Source organism: Oryctolagus cuniculus, chromosome 9, assembly GCF_051225735.1.
Source record: "Oryctolagus cuniculus isolate XC-2025 breed Fujian yellow rabbit chromosome 9, ASM5122573v1, whole genome shotgun sequence".
Lineage (NCBI taxonomy): Eukaryota > Metazoa > Chordata > Mammalia > Lagomorpha > Leporidae > Oryctolagus > Oryctolagus cuniculus.
The window spans coordinates 91,601,909-91,624,421 of NC_142875.1; the positions used below are offsets into that span (position 1 = coordinate 91,601,909).

Genomic DNA, 22,513 nt, shown 5'->3' on the forward strand with positions numbered 1-22,513 from the left:
CAAATAGGAGACCCAGAGGGAGTTCCAGGCTCCTGGATTTGGCCTGTTTCAGCCCTGGCTGTTGTGGGCATCAGGATGAATGAATGGATAGGACATCAATCTCTCTCCCCCAACCCTCTCTCTCTGCCTTTCAAATAAACAAAGTACATTTTAAAAAGGAAAGCCTAAAATCCAAAACAGAGAGTAACAAATGCTAGTGGATAAAGGGGAACACTTTCCACTGTTGTGGGAATGTACATTGGTGCAGCCACTGTGGAGAATGGTCTGAAGATGTCTTTAAAAACTAGAAATAGACTTGCTGTGAGATCCAGCAATCCCACTACTGGGTATATTTCCAAAAGACTTGAACACAATGTATCAGACACCTGCACCACCATGTTCATGGCAGCACTGTTCACAATAGTCAAAATGTGTAACCAATCACAGTGGCAGTCATCAGAGAAGTGGATAAAGAAAACGTGGTGTATATACACAATGGACTATTATTCAGCTATAAAAAAGAATGAAATTCTACCATTTGCAGCAAAATGGACCCAACTGGAGGACATCATGTTGAGTGAAATAAGCCAGACCCAGAAAGATAAATACTGCATGTTCTCCCTTATATATGGGAGCTAAAATAAAAAAAAATAATTGTGTGTATTATTGCTACAAATATAATTTTGTAAAACTTTGTTTTATACATTTGTCAAACTAATGGTTAAGATTGTTATACTACTATAATGATCTGTGATTACTTTAAAATTATATAGGTATATATATATGAATATGTATAGGTGAATGGTCATTTTTCCATTCAGTCACTATTTACAGCTATTGTCTATATTCCCACCAAACTAGTGTCTTTTTTTTTACTTGTTAAATTGCTTATTTGGTGAAGTATTAAGGCTTTTTAATGTAAATTTAAAATATATTATCTCAAGAACTAAAAAAAAGAAGGAAGAAGGGTGGGAGGGAAAAGGGGGAGGGAGTGGAGGCAGAAGGGAATATCATTATGTTTAGACTTGATTCACCTCAAATCTGTAAAAACTAATTACACATTAAAATTTTAAAAAAGCAAGAAGGAAAGCCTGTCATTTGCAACATGTATGAAACTGGAAGCCATTGTGGAGTGAAATAAGCCAGGTGCCAGAAGACAGATGTCACGTGTTCTCACTTACACGTGCAAGCTAAAACAGCCCACAAAAGTAGGGAACACAAGGACGGTCACCAGGTGCTGAGGGGCTGGGGACTGGACGGGAGGATGTTAGTCAGAGGGTATAAAGTTTCCGGTTGGCAGTTGGCAGGAGGAAGAGGTTTTCAAGCTCTATTGCACAGCAGGGTAACTGCAGTTAATACTGTATTTGTATTGTACAGTTCAAAAACTGCTAAGAGCAGATTTAAATGTTCTCACTATTTAAAAAACTCTCAAGTATATGAGGTAATGGATATGTTAATTACCTTGATATGATCATTCCACAATATGTGTGTATATGTGTGTGTGTGTGTGTATAATCACACTGTGCCCAATATATACAATTATCTACCAATTAAAAACAAAAATTTAATTAAGAGAAACAGGATGTAGGCATTTGGTCTAGCGATTAGGATGCCCATGTCCCAGACTGGATTGCCTGAGCTCAGTTTCCACCTTCAGCTCCTGACTGCAGCTTCCTGTTAATGCAGACCCTGGGAGGCAGCAGTGATGGCTTAAGTAATTTGGTCCCTGCTGAGACCCGGATGGAGTTCCTGGCTCCTGGCTTTAGACATGCCCAGTCTGAGTTGTTATGGGCATTCTAGGGTGAACCGTCCGATGGAAGCTCTGACTCTTGAATAAATAATTTTTTAAAATATATGCAGTGACACACCATGACCAAGTGGGCATTCTCCAGGTAGGCAAGGATGGTTTGACGAGTGACAACCAATCACTGTAATCCCCCAATCAACAGCAAGCAAGTCGCACTGAAGACTCCACTGCTCCATCCAAATGGCATCATCACACTCCCAAGCTTGGGAGGAAACTGCTTGGGCAGGCCGGCTGCCCATGCTACAGTAGCTCACTTCCCAAACTGGGGTCAGACCTCTGGGAACCCACATGTGGGTTTGATTTGTGCCAAGCTGTTCACAACAGGGAAGCACACACATTCCTCCCTGCAGCTGACCCAGCACTCTGGACAGAGGCACATGGGCTAACAGGTTAGGGGTCAGCACCTTGCTGCAGGTCACCTGGCACCTCTCCTGCCCTGAAAGCACCCCAGCCCTTATCCATGACTGCGCCAAGCTCAGGTAGAGCAGAAAGTCTCCGTCCAATTCCACCTTGCTTTGTGATTCCAGAGACTAACCCAACAGAAGTCCTCACAGCGAGTCACTGGGGGAGCAACTGCCCCATCTCAACATCCATTCTGTTCTCCACAGTCCAGACTAGAGTGTCAGGTACTTCTGGCCACAAATGGAGCCCAGCCCAGGCCTCACTTGCGAAAAGAACCCCCACAAGGCCTTTCTAAAATCTTCTGGACTTAAAATATGTGCAAGTCTTTAGTGTCAAATTTCCCCAATTCATCTCCTCTTGATACGAAAGTTTAAAGTTTTGGGGTGAAACTTGGAACACCCCATAAGTTCAGGTGTTGAAACACCCTGAGATGTATACTCAAGTTCTGCCGGCTATGAAGCTGTGAGTCAGAGGTGCATCATTAACCCTCACGGGCCTGTGGTCTGGGCACGTCTGCAGATCTGCAGTGGGCGAGGGCAGGGTTCTGAGCACGCTATGCACCTTTGCTGACTGCTAGTCTCCGAGGAGGAAATGGGTTACAAAAGGCACAAGGTTCTCTTCTGAGAAGTGCACACAACGAAGTCAAGTATCCTTAAACCAACCTACCTGCTGGGTACGGTGCCAGGCATGCCACAGCCTGCCAAGAGCAGGCATTCTGTGGTTGGTGCAGTCTGCATAGGAAATATATCTCTCGAGCAACCATGGGACCAGGCATGGCTCTGCCACCCAGCCCCAGGGGCTCCAGGAAGCTGGGCCTCCATGGGGACACTGAGAGGCCCCAGGCCTTGCACATCTGCTGGAGTTCCTGGGCAGCTAGTGGGGCCATGGCTGCTGAGCTGTGGTGGTAAGAGTGGGTACAAGGACAGAGACCTTGTCCTCCTTCTGTGGCCTGAGAGCTTGACTCCATGGGAGCTCCAGGCTGTCTGTGGTGTTACTGCTGCCTCACTTCTCAGCCCAGCCTCAGAAGATGCCTCTGTGGTTTCTAAATGTGCCTAACCCTTGGGGCCAGCGCTGTGGTGTAGCTGGTAAAGGTGCCACCTGCAGTGCTAGCATCCCATATGGGCACCAGTTCAAGAACCGGCTTCTCTACTTCCGATCCAGCTCTCTGCTATGGCCTGGGAAAGCAGTGGAAGATGGCCCAAGTCCTTGGGCCCCTGCACCCATGTGGGAGACCTGGAAGATGCTCCTGGGCCCTGGCTTTGGATCAGCACAACTCTGGCCATTGTGGTCAGTTGGGGAGTGAACCAGCAAATGGAAGACGTCTCTCTTTCTGCCTCTCCTCTGTGTAACTCTGACTTTCAAATAAATAAATCCTAAAAAAAAAAAAAAAAAAAAAAAAAAGGCCTTACCCCTCAACATCTGCACAGCATCTTTATTTTCTTTTTCCCCAACAAATGACCTAGACTTTCACCAAAGGCAACTCCCTGGGTATTAGTCACACTTTCTTAATCTTCCCATTTCTGTTGGCCTCTTCTCCTTTTGTCACCAACTGTATATCTCCGGATTTCAGCACTTGGCTCCTTATGGGCATTCCTGGTCCCATCAATCCCCAGAGCAGCCAACACAGAAACACAGCAAGAGTCAGTTTCTCAGGAGGCAGCCATCCCTGAAAACCATTACTGACAACAGCCCCCTCCAGCCAATAACGTGGCTGCACCCAGCTGCCACAAACCCGAGTAAACAACATGTTTAAAAGAAGGTTGGACAACACAAGCTGTTGAGAATTTCCAGGGCTATCAGACTCAATGACCCCGCCAGCCTTTGTTGCTCCAGGGAGACCCTGGAATCCTGCTTGGATCCTCCAAACTGTAGAGGATTCCAATACCTTAGAGAGACAGAATTCTATGTGCATACTCTGCCCAGTGCCCCTTACACAAGCATCTCCAAATTCTTCCTGGGGTTGGCTATTATTCAGAATGGAGAAAGCAAGATTTAACTCAGAGTTAAAGTATCTTACAAACCAAACATAAAAATTGGTTTAGAAACCTACAGTGGAGAGCCTGCGTGGTGGTGTGGTGGGTCAACCTGCTGGTGACACCAGCATTCCATATCAGAGCACCAGTTGGAGTCCCAGCTGCTCTGTTTCCATTCCAGTTCCCTCTACTGCGTGTGAGAAAGCAGTGGAAGACGACGCAAGTGCTTGGACCCCTACCACACAGATGGGAGACTCAGGTGGAATTTATGTTCTTGGCTTCGGCCCAGTCCAGCCCAAGTCATTGTGGCCATTTAGGGAGTCAACCAGTGAATGAAAGATCACTCTTTAATTTTCTCTCATTCTCTCTGCCTCTCCTCTCTCTGTTACTCTTGCAAATCAATAAACAAATCTTTTTTTAAAAGCCTACAATGTTTTTACTGAAATACTGAATTTTTCTATTTTTTTAAAGATTTACTTTATTTGAAGGAGCAAGACAGAGGTAGATACAGAGAAAGAGGTCTTCCATCTGCTGGTTCACTCTCCAAATGACTACAATGGCCAGAGCTGAGCCAATCTGAAACCAGGAGTTTCTTCCTGGTCTCCCACATGGGTGCAAGGGCCCAAGTACTTGGGTCATCTTCTACTGTTTTCCCAGGCCATAGCAGGGAGCTGGATCAGAAGCGGAGCAGCCAGGGCTAGAACTGAAGCCCATGTGAGATGCCAGCACTGCAAGCCAGGGCTTTATTTTAACTCACTGCACCACAGCAATGGCCCCTAAATTTTCCTTCTAGTCTTTAAAACTATTCTCCTACTCTAGACAAGTAAAACTACTTAAATAGGTCTCCAAGGAGGTACTGGTAGTTCAGTATTTGTTTAAAATATCCCAGTACTGACTGACACTTGAAAGCATTCTACAGCTACTAAGAATCGAAAGTTGCCAACAGTCACTGCAAGTCCCAGCACCACAACTTGCAGGTATGGGAGCATTAAGTGGATTTAAACAGTGATTGGCAACACAGAGACGATGGTGTGGCCAGTGCAAGGGCAGCTGGGTCAGAGGATGAACTCAACAAGGATCTGACCGAACGCCAGAAGCTGAGGGCAGGAGAGTCACGTACATCATGCACACTTACCCGGGTCTGGAGGAACTGGCTGGGAAGCTGAAATACCACACCCAAGGAAGGCGAGGTACAGCCAGCTTCCTGGTTCCTGTAGCCACGCAAGCCACGGAAGGAGCTGCAGGACCCTGCCAGGTGCAGCCAAGCACCACCCCCCAACTGCCCCAAGATTCTACAGAAGCCAGAACCAGTGCCCCACGGTCTGACTCCCAGACCCCGAGACTTTCCACACCACCTCCTGGAGCTGCTCTGACCTCTCTCCTGCTGGCCACCAGCCCTCACAAACGTACACAGGGCCACATGCAGCGAGGTCATTTCTTAACTACTGTGTGTAGCATCCTTTCACTGAAGGATGAGGCTAAATACACACACACACACACACATACACACACACAGTGGTCCTTTCATATGCTTGGGGGACTGGTTCCAGAGCCCCCATGGATACCAAAATCCAGAAACACTGAAGTTCCTCTACAACACGGCACAGGATTTGCATAGAACTTAGGCAATCCTTCCATGTACTATAAATCACCTGCAGCTGACTTACAAATGACCCATTACTATGCAGATACTATGCAAATGCGTGTCAGTGTCTTGTCAAGGAAATGACTACGAGGAAAAAGTCTGTGCATGCTCAGTACACCTGCAAGTTTTCCTTTTAGGGTATTTTCAATGTGTAGTTAGCTGAATCTGTGGATAGGGAACCCATGGACACACACACACACACACACACACACACACATTTCCTACTTATCTGTAAGACTAGCCTAATACCAACAAATTTAATGTTTACTCTTTGTCTCTTCCGCAAGCTCTTAAATTACACAGGATCACTTCAGGGAACATAAGTTTACGCAAAATATAATTTTTCTTCCGCTTGAAAATAACAGTGGATCCAAAGCCTGAGCGTTTGAGAAAACGCAGTCACACTGTGTGCTGACGCTGTGGCAGGTGGGAGGGAAGCCTGCCATCACGCCCTCAGAACACAGGACTGCTTATAAGAGAGGAGTCGCACAGACAATGAACTGCTCCACCCCATTCCTTTCCAAAGCTTGGCCTGGGTCTTCAAAACCAAGTGAGACGCCCCCTCAGACCTTCCCCACTCCGGGGGTGCCCCGGATGCTACCCACTGCGAGGGAGGGAGAGGCGGAGAGGGATGCAGCACAGGTACCTCCACCAGCCGCCAGGCCTCGCTGATGATGGCGTACTGCAGGCGGTTGAGCACGAAGCCATCAATCTCCTTCAGCACCCGCACGGGGGACTGTCCGATCTTCCTCATCAGGGCGTGTGTTCTGTCCACTGTGGCAGGGGACGTCTCTGGGTGTGGGACCAGCTCGACCAGCGGGATGTAGTATGGTGGGTTGACCTTGGGGGAGAGAGAGAGAGAGAGAGAGAGAGAATCAGGAGAGGGCTCTGGACTTGGCCACTACTCACCTGTCTCAAATGGCAGGGCGGGGTGGATGAGAGGGGCCGGCATTGTGGCGTAAGGGGCTAGGCTACTGCCTGGGACACCAGCATCCCATATGGACAGCGGTTCAAGTCCCGGCTGTTTCGCTTCTGATCCAGCTCCCTGATAATGCACCTGAGAAAGGAGGGGAAGAAGGCCCAACTCCTTGGGCTCCTGTACCCATGTGGGGAACCCAGAGGAAGCTCCTAGGCTTTGGCCTGGCCCAGCCCTGGCCACTTCAGCCATTTGGGGAGTGAACCAATGGATGGAAGATCTTTCTATATGTCTGTCCCTCTCTCTCTAATTCTTTCAACTAAATGAAATAAATCTTTAAAAAATAAAAAGAGAAATACATTGAGAAATCAATGTATTCAGGAACTCTAGCACAGAATTGTGTGGTTTCACTAACAAAATCACAGCCAACACATAAGGAAGACGACACTGCTTGACAGCCTGATCCGACTCACTACAGGGCCATGTGACTGCAGCAAACAGGTCCCCAGATGATGCTTCTCATTGGTTTTTCTTCCACATTTGCTTAACTCGGCTTCAGGTGTTCCTTCTGCACAGCCTGACCCTGTCACCAGCCCAACTTCTACAGAAACAAGAGACATGGCACCTGTGTTCAAGTAAAACCATTATAAACCAATGCCTCAACCAAGCACTAGTCTCCTGATGGATTCCTTAAAAAATCTTTCATTTCTGATCTTTTAAAAAATTAGGATGGCGTGGCCAGCATCGTGGCAGAGGGTTAAGCCTCTGCTTGCAATGCTAACATCCCATACAGAGTGCTAGTTTGAGTTCTGGCTGCTCCACTTCCAAAACAGCTTCCTGCTAATGCACCTGGGTAAATAGCAGAAGACGGCCCAAGTGCCTGGGACTCTGTCACCCATGAGGGAGACCAAGATGGAGCTCTAAGCTCCTGGCTTTGGATAGTACAGTCCCAGCCACTGTGGCCATCTGGGGCATAAACCAGTGGATGAAGTTCTCTCTCCCTCCCTCCCTGTCACTCTGCCTTTCAGATAAAATACTTTTTTAAAAAAAAATCAGGATGGGAGCAGACATTTAGCCAGTGATTAAGATGCTTGCACCCCATATCAGAATGCCCGAGTTTGACACCAAATGGCTAATGCCAGCCCTGGAAGGCAGCAGTAAAATGGCTTAAGCAGCTGGGTCCTTGCCACTCACATGGGAAACCTAGGAATTTCCGGCTCCCAGCTTCAACACCGCCTCTCCCCACCCCTCAGCCACCTACAGGCATTTGAGGAGTGAATCACAGGAGCTGTCTGTGTGTGTATTGTGTGTGTGTGTGTTACTCTCTCCACCTCTCAAATAAATAAAATTTTTAGGAAAATGCAGTGATACAAACTGGGGGTGCTGGGCTTAGGGTCTTTTCAACACAGTGAGCAAAAACTCAAACAGGGACAAACAGTGCCAAAGCATGTTCTTGTGCAGGCTGCCAGTCCCCTGGTCTGGTCTTTGCAGTCTCTCTGCTGACCATTTCCCTAAGTGATGGCACTTCCTAGACTGTAGCTGGCCTCTGTCTGCATCTATTCCCCAGCTGTCACCAGCATGAAGACACGAGGACAATCAGCTAATACTCCCAAAACTCACACAGCTCTCACCCAACCATGGGCCACATTCACAGCCATGCACTGGATGTCTTCTCACTGATATGACACAGCCAATGTCACCGTAACTTTCATCCTTCCCTGAGGTGGTCCTCCTAGCTCCAGGTGAGGATGCATCACCTTCCCAGCTCAAGTGGGGACCAGCAGATGCGTCCTTGGGCCCTGATTCTCCATTACCTCCCAACTTCTCATTACGCAGTGAAGTCCTGCAAATTCTACCTGCACCTCTCAAAGCAGCCATTGCCATGACCACCCCTTAGCTCGAGACCACTCTGCCTGACACAGGTCCCCACACTCTGCCTACTCTCCTCGGGGTCTTGGCCCTCCAATTCATCCCCACTAGCACCATCATTTTTTAAGAAAGCTTTTATTTAATGAATACAATTTTCATAGGTACAGCTTTAGGAATATAGTGGTTCTTCCCCCCATACCCCACCACCACCCCTACTTCCGTCCCACCTCCTACTTGCTCTCCCATCCCATTCTTCATTAAGATTTGCTTTTAATTTACTTTATATACAGAAGACCAATTCCACACTAAGTAAAGATTTCAACAATTTGCACCCACATACACACACAAAGTATAAAGTACTGTTTGAAAACAAGTTTTACAGTTAATTCTCATAGTACAATTCATTAGGAACAGAGATCCTACATGGGGAGCAAGTACACAGTGACTCCTGTTGATTTAACAATTGACACTCTTATTTATGATGTCAGTAATCACCTGAGGCTCTTGTCATGAGCTTCCAAAGCTATGGAAGCCTCTTGAGTTCACAAACTCCAACCTTATTTAGACAGGGCCAAATCAATGTGGAAATTCTCTCCTTCAGAGAAAAGTACCTCCTCCTTTAATGGTCCCTTCTTTCCACCAGGATCTCACTCACAGAGATCCTTCACATAAAACATTTTTTGCCACAGTGTCTTGGTTTTCCATGCCTGAAATGCTCTCACAGGCTTTTCAACCAGATTCAAATACCTTAAGGGCTGATTCTGAGGTCAGACTGCTGTTTAGGGCATTTGTCATTCTATGAGTCTGCTGTGTGGCCCACTTCCCATGTTGGAACATTCTCTCCTTTATAATTCTATCTATTGTTATTACCAGACACTTGGTCTTAATTATGTGATCCCTTTGACACACTTAATATGATCACTTTAGCACGTAAGATGGCATTAGTACCACCCAGCTTAATGGGATTTGGAGTCCCATGGCAAGTTTTTAGCTTTACCCTTAGGAGTAAGTAGTAAGTCCGTGGGAATGTGTTCTGAACTATTCAACTCCTCCCTCTTATTCCTACTCTTATTTTTTTTTTACTGAGATCTATTTTCAATTGACTTTATACACCTATGATTAATTCTATGTTAAGTAAAGAGTTCAACCAATGGTATTAAGTAGAAAATAATAATAAAAATAATAAACTGTTCCTTGACAGTCAAGACAAGGGCTGATCAAGTCATTGCTTCTCATAGTGTCAATTTCACTTCTACAGATTTCCTTTTAGGTGCTCTGTTAGTTGTCACAGGTCAGGGAGAATATATGGTATTTGTCCCTTTGGGACTGGCTCATTTCACTCAGCATGAAGTTTTCCAGATTCTTCCATTTTGTTGCAAATGACTGGATTTCATTTTTTACTATTGTATAGTATCCATGGAGTACATATCCCATAATTTCTTTATCTAGTCTTCCATTGACAGTCAATTAGGTTGATTCTATATCTTAGCTATTGTGAATTGAGTTGAAATAAGCACTGAGGTAGAGATAACTCTTATTTGCCAATTTAATTTCCCTTGGGTAAATTCCAAGGAGTGGGATGGCTGGGGTCATATGGTAGGACTATATTCTGATTTCTGAGGTATCTCCAAACTGTCTTATAATAATGGCTTTACCAGTTTGTATTCCCACCAACAGTGGATTAAGGTACCTTTTTCCCCACATCCTCAACAGCATTTGTTGTTTGTTGATTTCTGTATAAAAGCCATTCTAACTAGGGTGAGGTGAAATCTCATTGTGGTTTTGATTTGCATTTTCCTTTTTATTATATGTGTGTGTGTGTGTGTGTGTGTGTGTGTGTGTGTGTATATATATATATATATATATATATATATATTTGACAGTGAGAGGGAGAGACAGAGAGAAAGGTCTTCCTTCCATTGGTTCATTCCCCAAATGGCTGCCACAGCCGGAGCTATGCTGATCCTAAGCCAGGAGCCAGGTGCTTCTTCCTGGTCTCCCATGCTGGTACAGGGGGCCCAAGCACTTGGGCCATCCTCCACTGCTCTCCTGGGCCACAGCAGAGACCTGGACTGGAAGAGGAGCAGCCGGGACTAGAACCCGGCGCCCATATGGGATGCTGGCACCGCAGGCGGAGGATTAACCAAGTGAGCCACGGCACCGGCCCTTGTATTTTCCTGATGGCTAGTGTCCTGAACATTTTTTTGATGTGTCTATTGGCCATTTGGATTTCCTCTTTTTGAAAAATGTTTAAGTCCTTGGCCTCTCTCTTAAGTGGGTTGTTTGTTTTGTTGTGGAGTTTCTTGATCTCTTTGTAGATTCTGGTTATTAATCCTTTATAGTTGCATAGTTTGCAAATAATTTTATCCTTCTGTCAGTTGTCTCTTCACTTTCCTGTTTCTTTTGCCATACAGAAACTTCTCAATCTGATGTAATCCCATTTGTTAATTTTTGCTTTGACTACCTGTGCCTCTGGGGTCTTTTACAAGAACTCTTTGCCTGTGCCAATATCTTGCTGGATTTCCCCAATGTTCTCTAATAATTTGATGGTGTTGGGTCATCGATTTAGATCTTTAATCCATGTTGAGTGGATTTTTGTGTAAGGTGTAAGGTAGGGGTCTTGCTTCATGTTTCTGCATGTGGAAATCCAGTTTTCACAGCAACACTTGAAGAGATTGTCCTTGCTCAGGGATTGGTTTTGGCTCCTTGATCAAATATAAGTTGGTTGTAGATGTGTGTATTGATTTCTGGTGTTTCTATTCTGTTCCATTGGTCTATCCATCTGTTTCTGTACCAGTACCAAGCTGTTTTGATTATAGCTGCCTTGTATGTCTTGAAATTTGGAATTGTTATACAACAAAAACAAAGTCAGAGGCATAAGATTGCTTTAGCTATTAGAGGTCTCCTCTGTCTCCATATGAATTTCAGCATCATTTTTTCTAGATCTGAGAAGAATGTCTTAGAAGTTTGATTGGTATCACATTGAATCTGTAAATTGCTTTAAGTATGGACATTTTGGGGCCGGCACTGTGGCTTAGCAGGTAAAGCCACTGCCTGCAGTGCCGGCATCCCACATGGGCGCCAGTTCAAGTCCCAGCTGCTCCACTTCCGATCCATTTCTCTGCTATGGCTTGCGACAGCAGTGAAAGATGGCCCAAGTCCTTGGGCTCCTGTACCTGTATGGGAGACCAGGAAGAAGCTCCTGGCTCCTGGCTTCAGATCAGCGCAGCTCCTGCCATTGTGGCCAATTGGGGAGTGAACCAGCAGATAGAAGACCTCTCTCTCTCTCTGCTTCTCCTTCTCTAACTCTTTCAAATAAATAAATCTTTTTTTAAAAATGGACATTTTGATTATATTGATTCTTCCAATCCATGAACATGGAAAATGTTTCCATTTTTGTATCTTCTTCTATTTTTTCTTTAATGTTTTGTAATTCTCATCGTAGAGACCTTTGACCTTTTTGGTTAAACTTATTCCAAGGTATTTGATTGTTTTTGTAGCTATTGTGAATGGGATTGATCTTACAAGTTCTTTCTCAGCTGTGGCATTGTATATATACAAAGTCTGTTGATTTTTGTGTATGATTTTATACCCTGCTACTTTATCAAATTTTTTTATGACTTTCAATCTCTTTGTGGAGTCTTCTGGATCCTCTCTATATAAAAATCATGTCATTTGCAAATAGGGGTAGTTTGACTTCCTCCTTCCCAATTTGTATCCCTTTGATATCTTTTTCTTGTCTAATGGATCTGGGTAAGACTTCCAGTACTATATTGAATAGCAGTGGTGAGAGTGGGCATCCCTGTCTGGTACCAGATCTCACTGGAAATGCTTCCAGCATTTCCCCATTCAATACAATGCTGGCCATGGGTTTTTGATAAACTGCCTTGATTGTGTTGAGGAATGTTCCTTCTATACCCAATTTGCTTAGAGTTTTCATCATGAAAGGGTGTTGTATTTTATCAAATGCTTTCTCTGCATCTATTGATATAATCATATGGCTTTTGTTCAGCAGTTTGTTAATGTGATGCATCACATTGATTGATTTGCTAATATTGAACCATCCTTGCAAAGCAGAGATACATCTCACTTGGTCTGGGTGGATGATCTTTCTGATGTGTTGTTGGATTCGACTGGTGGAGCCATCATTTTTGAGACAAGAGCTTGTCAAATCCATAGCGACAGGAAAGAGAAGGAATGGTGCTTGCCAGGGGCTGGGAAGGGAAATGGGCACAGAGTCTCAGTCTTACAAAGATGCAGACATTCTGGAGGTGATGCTGGTGACAGCAGCACAATAACGTGAGTACACTTGATGCCACTGAGCTGTGCACCCAAAAATGGCTCAAGTGCTACATGTTACACTTTGGGCATTTTATCAGCCTATATATGAGCTCAAGGGGCATTATACACATAATTATTATATAGTTATATAATATCATAATAATTAACATAATTATATTATTAAGCATATATAATTCCCCTTGAGCTCAGAATCCTGTGGTGCACCTGCTACCCACCACCCATGACCCTGGTCACACAACTGACAAAGTACAGGGTCCCTGGTTTTTTGACCTGCCCATTTGTGCCTCCTGAAGTGGGAACTGAGCCCCACCTCTTTGTCCCAGTACACAGGCTGGGAGCTGCAGGGAAAGGACCCTAAGGGGTGTCTGAGCTGGAATGGCAGCCTGTTGACCAACAAAGTCAGCCCCCATTTCAGGCTCAGAGAAGCACCTTGACAATAATGACAGGAGCCTGTCAAACTTAATGTAGCAAGGCAGAAGGGTGGAGACAGCCCAGGGCACTCTGCCAGAAAGGCCAGCTCTGTTCCTTACAGTGCCACTCCCTTTCTGACAGGCCTTCGGTCCCCAAGGAGAACAGGAAAGGGGCTCTCCAGAAACAGGAAAAACAAGCATCCAGAAAACGAGGCAATTTCTTAAAGACCCCAGGAGAAGGTGCTTGGGGTCTCCCGGAGGGGCCACACATAGCCCAAGGCACAGATTGTGGAGGGAGGAGCCATCAGGCTTTGCAAGAGCCTGGGCAGGGCGTGAGGACAAGGGAGCATTCTTGGTCCCCTCAGGGACCTGAAACGGGAGCTGCACATGTGATCAAGGCCAGCATGGCAGCCCACAGAGGCGTCCTTCACCCTCACTGGGCAGGTGGAACCGGCCAGTCTGCGCTCCCAGGGGATAGTCTGGCCATTGACAGTTCAGCCACAGTCGGGGAAGACAGGCGAGAGGGGTGCCAGGCTGGGTAGATTCCTCTACCCAGGATGGTAAAGCAGGGGCTAGGAGGAGGGCCAGCAGTGCTAATTCCTCAGTGTTTGATACGTCCCGGCTGCGCCCTCCAGGGAGAGCTCAAAGGCTCTCTCTCATCCCTGAGCACAGCAGCGCTGTGCAGATGCACATGTGGCCACACAGCCACACACGCACTCCGCGGACGGCAAGTCCACCAGATATTTAATTGTCCACCGACATGAGGGCAGATGGTTTCCAGGTCACCTGGAGAGAGCCAGAAAAGATGGCTTGGGGAGCACACAGGGCCTTCCCAACGGAAGCGAGCACTGCTGGGAGCAGCAAACGCTTGGCTCCAGACGGCACGCGCCCCCCAGAGTCCCCTCCCAGCCCAGCTCAAAGACACAGCAGAGGATTAGGAAATGCAGCTAATGTGGGACCAGAATCCTCCGCTGCTTTGACCGCAGGCCTACAGATTCCAAGATTGGGACCAAACCCAACTTTCAGACTCTCTTCAACCAACACACCCTACCAGCCACACGGGCAGCACTGCCAAGCCACAGCCAGGGGCAGATGAGGCAGACAAGGGGAGGAAGAACACGCAGAGGAAAGAATGCAGCTTGCACACTCGTGGGCCCGAACGGGCCTTTAGCCCCATTTGGACTACCCCAGCGCTGCTGGCTCTGCCTGTCCCTGTCAGCGCCCTCTGCCCAGCCCCCAAGACAGGAGGGATGCACGTGCACCCCCACCCCTGCATGAGGTGCCCAAGAGAATGCATAGGTGCTACACAGACTCCTCCATGCAGGGGTGGGGGTGGTGGCGAACTTTTGCAGTTGTCAATCATCCGCTGTGCTGGCTCCTGTGCAGGTGATGACGCCTGGGGACTGAAGGGCCCCTCAGAGAGCACACAGGGTTCTGGATTGTCTGGGAACCTCCTGTCCCAACTTCCTGAAGGCACCTTCCACCCTCATGCCCACAGAGTTTGGCAGAATGATGAGCTTGGAGAGCAGAAGAAAGGAGGGATTAAAACCACGAAGACAGTTAACTTCAGCTGTTTGATTGGCTCTAGTCAACACCAGTTTTGGTTACAAATATTTCACAAAGGTAACGAGAGATTAATTTTATCATATGTATTTTTAATTAACTATTTTTAATTTTTTTATATAAAGGGAGCTAATTTCATGTATCTGATACCAACACTTTTAAGAACATAATGACACTTCGCACTCCATTCTCCCTCACTCCCATACTTCCTCCTATTTCCTTATTTTTCTTTTAATTTTTGCAATACTATACTTTTTTTCTTTGAGAACAAGTTTTATCATTAATTAAAGAAGCACCTAAGGAAACAAGAAATGGAGTTGGGCACTTAAGCTTACCTAAAACTTATAAGATGTAAGAATATCCTCCAGTTAATACACTAAATTGAAATAAATCTTTGAGAACAAGTTTTACTATTAACTCTCACATTACAATTCTTTGAGGACTGAGTTCTGCATGGGAAGTTAGTGCACAGTGACTCCTGTTGTTAATTTAACAATTAGCACTCTTATGTATGACATCAGTGATCACCTGAGGCTCTTGACATGAGCTGCCAAGGTTATGGAAGCCTTTTGAATCCACAAAAACCTTCAGTATTTAAAAAAGGCCATAAGCAAAGTGGAAGTTCTCTCTTCCCCTCAGAGGGAAGTACTTCCTTCTTTGATGACAACTAAGAGAGACTCATTTTCAAGATAAGGTTTGGACTTCCTGGAACCATGGTGTTGGTCTTTGGTCAAGTAATTAGAAGCAAGGGATGCTGGGATGGGATGAGCGTGGATATAGGGAGAGAAAGCTCTCTGTTGGCTGTGGCCAGGAGGAAAGTGAGCCAGTTGTAGCCTTGCCCTATCAGGTGGTTCAGAATCCCAGGGACATGGCCCAAGTCTTTGCAAAGAACTTAGAGGGTATCTTTTGAATAATTTCATTTAGGTTTTCTTGTTATTGTTAATTTAAAAGTGAAAACACTGGTTGGAACCTGAAAGTCTGGGGCCGGTGCTGTGGTGTAGTGGTTAAGGATGCTGCCTGAGTACCGGCATCCCACATGGGCGCCGGTTCAAGCCCCGGCTGCTCCACTTCCAATCTAGCTCTCTGCTGTGGTCTGGGAAAGCAGAAGATGGCCCAAGTCCTTGGGGGAGACCCGGAAGAAGCTCCTGGTTCCTGGCTTCAGATCAGCGCAGCTCTGGCCGTTGCGGCTATCTGGGGAGTGAACCAGTGGATGGAAGACCTCTCTCTCTCTCTGTGTGTAACTAAATTTCAAGTAAATAAATACATCTTTAAAAAAAAAAAAAAAAACCTAGAAGTTTAAGCAACAGACTGACACCCTCAATTTCTAACAGTGCTTCCTGTGCACACACACAAGAGTACTTCAAAGTCTATGGAAACCATGTGTGGAGAAAGGAATTTTGCACCAAAGCCAACTTGTCTTTAAAAAAATAAATATTTATTTACTTGAGAGGCAGAATTACAGACAGAGAGAGGTCTTCCATCTGCTGGTTTACTCCCCAAATGGCCACAATGGCCAGAGCTGTGTTGATCTGAAGCCAAGAGCCAGGAGCTTCATACAGGTTTCCTATACGGGTACAAGGGCCCAATGACTTGGGCCATCCGCTACTGCTTTCCCAGGCCACAGCAGAGAGCTGGATCCGAAGTGGAGCAGCCAGGACTCGAACCAGTGCCTGCATGGGATGGCGACACCCCAGGCAGATGCTTAACCTACTGCACCATAGTGCTGGGCCCCCTAACTCATATTTTAATTCCATTTTCTCATGAAATTTTTGAAGTACCCTCACGGATGTCACAGAAACAGACAACAGGTTTCATGGACTTGATATCCAGGTGCATTCAGCACAGACCCCTCTCGGCTCTCAGAGCACTGACTGTGGCTGCTCCTTTCCAACATGCCACCGGTCCCAGTCTCCGTGGACTTCGTAACCATTCCGCACTCTTTCCACTGATTGTCCACATGTGGCCACACCCAGAAACAGGCAGCTGTGTACGTGCAACACCTGCAGGCCTCCACGCCCTGCCCTTTTCCTCCACCTCCCCACGCTCAACCGCTCCTGCTCCAAAAGAGGAATCCAGTGCCCACAATCCCAGGCCTCGTCCTGTGCAGCCACTGCTCCCCTCTGGGCCCTGCCTTCCCTAGAGAAAGGCTCCCTGTCGCCCTCCCAAAGCAGCACTTCCAGTGCCTCAGGCTGCTGTTCTATGTCTGAGCCGATCTCCATTCCTCATGGTGATTTTCTTGATTCTGCACAACCACAGCTTGGGTTCTGAAATACTGGACTTGCTGAGTACCAACGTAATGCTCAGAAAATTCAGGCTGGAGTCAACGTTGTGGTACAGCAGGTTAAGCCTCCACCTGCAATACCGGCATCCCATATGGGAGCTGGTTCAAGTCCTGGCTACTCTACTTTCATTCTAGCTCTCTGCTAATGCACCTGAGAAAGCAGCAGCAGATGGCCCAAGTGCTTGGGTCCTTGCACCCCTGTAGGAGACCCAGAAGCAGCTCCTGGCTCCTGGCTTTGGCCTGGCCCAGTGCTGGAAGCCATCTGGGAAGTAAACCAGTAGATGGAGTTCTCTCTCTCTTGCTCCCCCTACCTCTTCTCTCTCTGCATCTCTGCCTTTCAAATAAATTTTTTCAAAAAAGTTTTTTTATTTATTTGAAAGGCAGAGATACAGAGAGGCAGAGAGAAAGAGAGAGAGAGAGATCTTCCATTCACTCCCCAAATGGCCACAATGGCCAGAGCTGGGCTGATCTGAAGCCAGGAGCTTCTTCTGGGTCTCCCACATGGGTGCAGAGGCCCAAGGACTTGGGCCATCTTCCACTGCTTTCCCAGGCCACAGCAGAGAGCTGGATCAGAAGTGCAGCAGCCGGGACTCACACTGATTCCATATGGGATGCTGGCACTGCAGGCAGCAGCTTTGCCTGCTATGCTACAGCACCGGCCCCAATAAATCTTTTAAGAAAAAAAAAGAAAGAAAGCTTCAGGTTTTTGGAGAACCTCCGATTTCAGATCTTCCCATTAGGGGCGCTCAAGCAGAAAACTCCACACAAATATTCCAAACTCTGAAACTCCTCTGCTCCCCAGCATCGTGGATACTCAGCCTGTTGTGTGACTGAGCCTCCAACTTCCTCCTCCTGCTCCTCAAGTTGAGCACCTGTATTCTTCCAGCCACAGCCTCCTCAGGATCCTCCACGCTCGTGCCTGTCCGGACTCCCAGGTCTCTGCTGTGCCCTTCCCCAAACACCTTCCCCTTCATCAGGCCAACCAGATCCTACCCAAGCTGGCCCCACTCCTCTGTGTGGCTTCTCACCAACCTTGTCCTGTGATGACCCGGCTGTGCCAAGGGTGTGGCCAGCATTATACACATCGTCTTTGGCATGGATAGACCTGTTAGCCTTCTGTTCCTAACAGGCTATCCAGGTTCCCCTAGGTCAAAGGCTGAGCTCACAGTCAGAGCTCAAATCCCCACTCTTGTTACCCATTCCTCACATTGATACATTCACCTCAAGAAGATTCACCAAGTACTTGCAGGCCAATTGGGAACCCGTTGTCCAGGGTGCCTCAGATAGTGATCCTGATGAATAACCTTGCCAAGTTAACACAACGTTGGGATGGAATGGGGAAACAGGGGAGGGAGGGCTTCAAATCAGACCTCCTGGATCAGAATCTTGGGAGTAGACCTCGAAGTTGGCACATTAGAAAGACTGACCCCACTCAAAGCTACGCAATCAAAGCGACAGCTCCACAACACCCTACTCAGTGTATGCATTTCGAATAAAGCACTTTGACTTTGGGAGTAGAATTATGTTAGTAGTCAGCCCTCTTGGCTACACAGTGAGTGACCAAGGGTGAAAGCCTGAGAGCATGGCTTTTTCTGGCCGTCACGCATTAGGCACATAAACAGAATTCAACAGATTTGGGGACAAAGTCCTTTCTGTAAAATGCTGGTATCATATAACTTTGCAAATGTACTATAGCTATTGAGACACCTCAAAAAGTTCAAGGAGGGGTGGGCACTTCACCTACCAGTCAAGGCACATATTCCACATCCGAGTACTTGGGTTTGATTCCCAGCTCCAGACTCCAGCTTCCTGCCGATGGCAGGCAGCAAATGATGGCTCAAGACGTAGGAGCCCTGCCACCCATGCAGAAGACCCAGATTGCATTCCTGTCTCCCAGCTTCAGCCCCAGCCCAGTCATTGTAGGTATTTGGGGAGTAAATCAGTGGCTGGAATCCCTCTCTGTCTCTCTCTCACTTACTCTCCCCTTCCCCTCAAATGAATTTTCTTGAAAATTCATGGCAAATAGGAATAGATTTTTTAAAACCAAGCATGTGCCTTTCATCACATGCATGTCTATGAACTTTTTGAGTAAACTATACACAGGGGCTTCCAAACTTTCTTTGCACCAAAACCAAACTTACCTTTTAACGTCATTTTCCCACAAAATTTTTAAAGTCCCCTCATACAATTTCAGCTGGCAAATGGTGCAGCATGTGAACTGTAGCTCAATAAAGCATTTCGATGGCCCAGAGTAGTGGTGTCATGGGTTAAGCAGCCATCTGCGACCCTGACATCCCATAAGGGTGCCAGTTCGAGTCCTGGCTGCTCCATTTCTGATCCAGCTTCCTGCTAATGCTCCTGGGAAAGGAGCGGAGAATGGCCCAAGTCCTTGGTCCCCTGCACCCACGTGGGAGACCCAGAAGCTCCAGGCTCCTGGCTCCTGGCTTTGGCCTGGCCCAGCCCTAGCCCCCGGCCATTGCAGCTCTTTGGGCAGTGAACCAGCAATTGGAAGAGCTCTCTCACAAGCTCTCTTCCTCTCTCTTTCTGTCTCCCCTTATCTCTCTGTAACTTCACCTCTCAAATAAATAAATAAACCTCTAAGAACCAGAGAGGCATGTCGAAACATCAGCCGGTGGATTCGCTGCAACTTGCGCAACCGTAGGTGGGAAGCACTCACCGGGTGGGCCACGATGCACTGCTTCACGTGCGCCAGGCCAGTAAACAGCTTGGAGGGCAGGAGGCAGGAGCTGGAACTGCTCAGCACCACGCGGTCGTCGACGATGCTGTCTAACTGAGCGAAAATCTTCCTCTTCAGGTCGAGGTTTTCTGGAACACATTCCTGAGGAGGACACAATGTATTACGGTCACCGCACTCAGGCCCCACGCACAGCAGCACAAGTCCGATTCATTCAAGGGGCTTCATCCCATATGAAAACGTCCCGAAAAACTCAAAAAGAAAAGGCTACTTTGGGTGTAGTAGGTTAAGCCTCCACCTGTGGTGCTGGCATCCCATATGGGTGACAGTTCATGTCCTGGCTGCTCCACTTTCCAATTCAGCTCCCTGCTGATGGCCTAGGAAAGCAATGGAAGCTGGCCCAAGTGCTTGGGCTCCTGCACCCACATGGGGGACCCAGAAGAAGCTCTTGGCTCCTGGGTTTGGATCAGCCCAGCTCCGGCTGTTGTGGACATTTGGGGGAGTGAACCAGCCTCTCAAATAAATCTTAAAAAGAAAAAGAAAAAGCTGCTGAAAATGCGAAACTTCTTGACAACACTGGACAGTGAGTGATGACTGCATGGGAGTTTGTCATACATTCCAGTTTTGTATGGGTCTGAAAATTCTCATCATAAAAAAGCTTGGCAGCTGAAGATTCTCATAATTATCCAGTTCGCCAACCACACGGGGGTGGATGCCGCCAACAGAACACATACCAGCTCCTCAGGCAAACGGCTGTGAACACCAACAGCCATCACCAGCACTTTTTTTCCCATCTGTTCTGACCATCGAGCAACCAATCTTCAAGGAAAATTTCCATCCTCGTGAAATGAACAAACACGTTACATCCGTAATTCCCAAAAGGCCTCTCGAGAATCCACTTCTAATTGGAAGTCCTGTTTTGGAAAAGCCCTGTGCTTCTAAAAGTCTAAAATTACTTTTAATGGGGCTGGGGAGGGGGCAATTGGATTAATTACTACAGATAACAACCCTCAGAGATTCTAATTACACAGCTGGGGTGGGAGGGAGAGGCATCCTCAAGCCCCAGCCAGCCCAGGTGAGGCAGGCAGGCTCCTGGGAACAGAGGGGAACAGGAGGAGGGAGCTGGGGCCTCCTGCATTTTGCACCTTTGGAGATGAGCCCAGGAGTCCCTCCTACCTGATGTGGGTCCCTGCTCACTTGGGGGCAACAGGTGCTACAGGGGAGGCAGTATGGTCTCCCCACAGTCCCTTTGGGTAATGACTCCCATCATGTAAGATCACCACCCGAGCTTAATCACGGTTAAAATGCATATTCTCAGGCCCCCACCCCAGACTGACTGAATCAGTCTCTGGGGACCAGGTCCAGGCATCCCCATGTTTAACAGGCATCCCGGTGATTCCTGTTCCAAGTAAAGTCTGGGGGCCACTATTCAGAGGTGTCGATGCAAAATGTGGGTGCTCACAGCTCTCAGAGGGGTGGCAACCAGATACATCACCCAGCATTTCCCTCTCTGTTCCAGGATCAGGGCTCCCTCCTCCCCAGCTACTCTGTGTCAGCCAAGTACACCCTGAACAGAAGTAGGAACAGAAGTAGGGGAACAGAAGTAGTATGGTGGACTTGATAAAGTTCATGGAAACATATTAATTATGAAAACACTGTACATGGATTTCCATTTTTTGCACCAAAATAAATTTATTTTTTAATTCCATTTTTCTATCAACTTTTGGCAGTCCCTCATATTAGCAGTACGGTTCTCTCACAGTCCCTCACCACCTGGCCAATTTTACTGAAATGCTAGATAGATTGACATATAAGGTAGTAAAAATGACCAGAAGTGCGTAAACTGGGAGCGCAATGCTGAAGTACTACTAGAATTGTCAGAAGCATACCTCAAAATTAAAGAAATACCAGGGGTCTTCAAAATGTCCAGGGAAAATGCAAATTGCAAAAAAAAAAAAAAAATCCTGCATGTCTTTCAAAACTTTTTGCACCAAAATAAGGGTGCAAATACCCTTTTGATTCCATTTTCAAGAACTTTCAAAAGCCTCATATTTTCAGGTTGAACAAGATCTACAGTTAATAATAATACACTATATCAAAGTCAACCGTAACAATATGATGTATGATTTTCACTTCTGTACCATCTACGAGATTTTTTAAAGTTTCACTCTAAAGTTAGTCAATGTTGTGTTTGTTTATACTTTCAAAAAACATAATCAAACCATGTGAAATTTTATTAAGAACAAAAGGTCATGTAAGCAGCACATCTGAAAGACAGCAGAGAAAATGGAGTCATTTAAGAACTGTTAAAGCCCTTTGTGCACAGGCCCCTTATCAGCAGGGGGGAAAAGGAGCTACAGTAACTGGCTGGTTGCATTGAGTCCTTCCTGGATCAGTTAAGTCTGCAAGTTGGGTTAAGTTTAAATGGAGCCTTGTAGCAAAGCCAGGGACGCAGAATGGAGCAGATCCTGTTTAAGCTCATGAAAGGCGCCTCCTGAATGGGTTCATTGTAAGCCTGTCATGCAGATTCCCCCTGAAATTCTATGCTTTTCTTCAGATCGTCTGATTATCAAAGAGGCAAGAAAACTTGAACCAGAGGAAACCCAAACCCGCTACAATTATGTAAGGGTTTTTAATGGCACCTTGGCTCGAAGTTTTGTGGTTGCCGCTG

General features: G+C 46.7%; 1 protein-coding gene across 1 annotated transcript in view; it reads right to left on the bottom strand.

The window, feature by feature from the left end:
• CRYL1 (crystallin lambda 1) overlaps positions 1–22,513 on the bottom strand; it is a 121,900-nt gene that overhangs the window by 21,661 nt on the left and 77,726 nt on the right. The window contains 2 exon segments of the mRNA NM_001082278.1: positions 6,453–6,647; positions 19,825–19,986. Coding sequence (NP_001075747.1) covers positions 6,453–6,647; positions 19,825–19,986 — 357 coding nt within the window.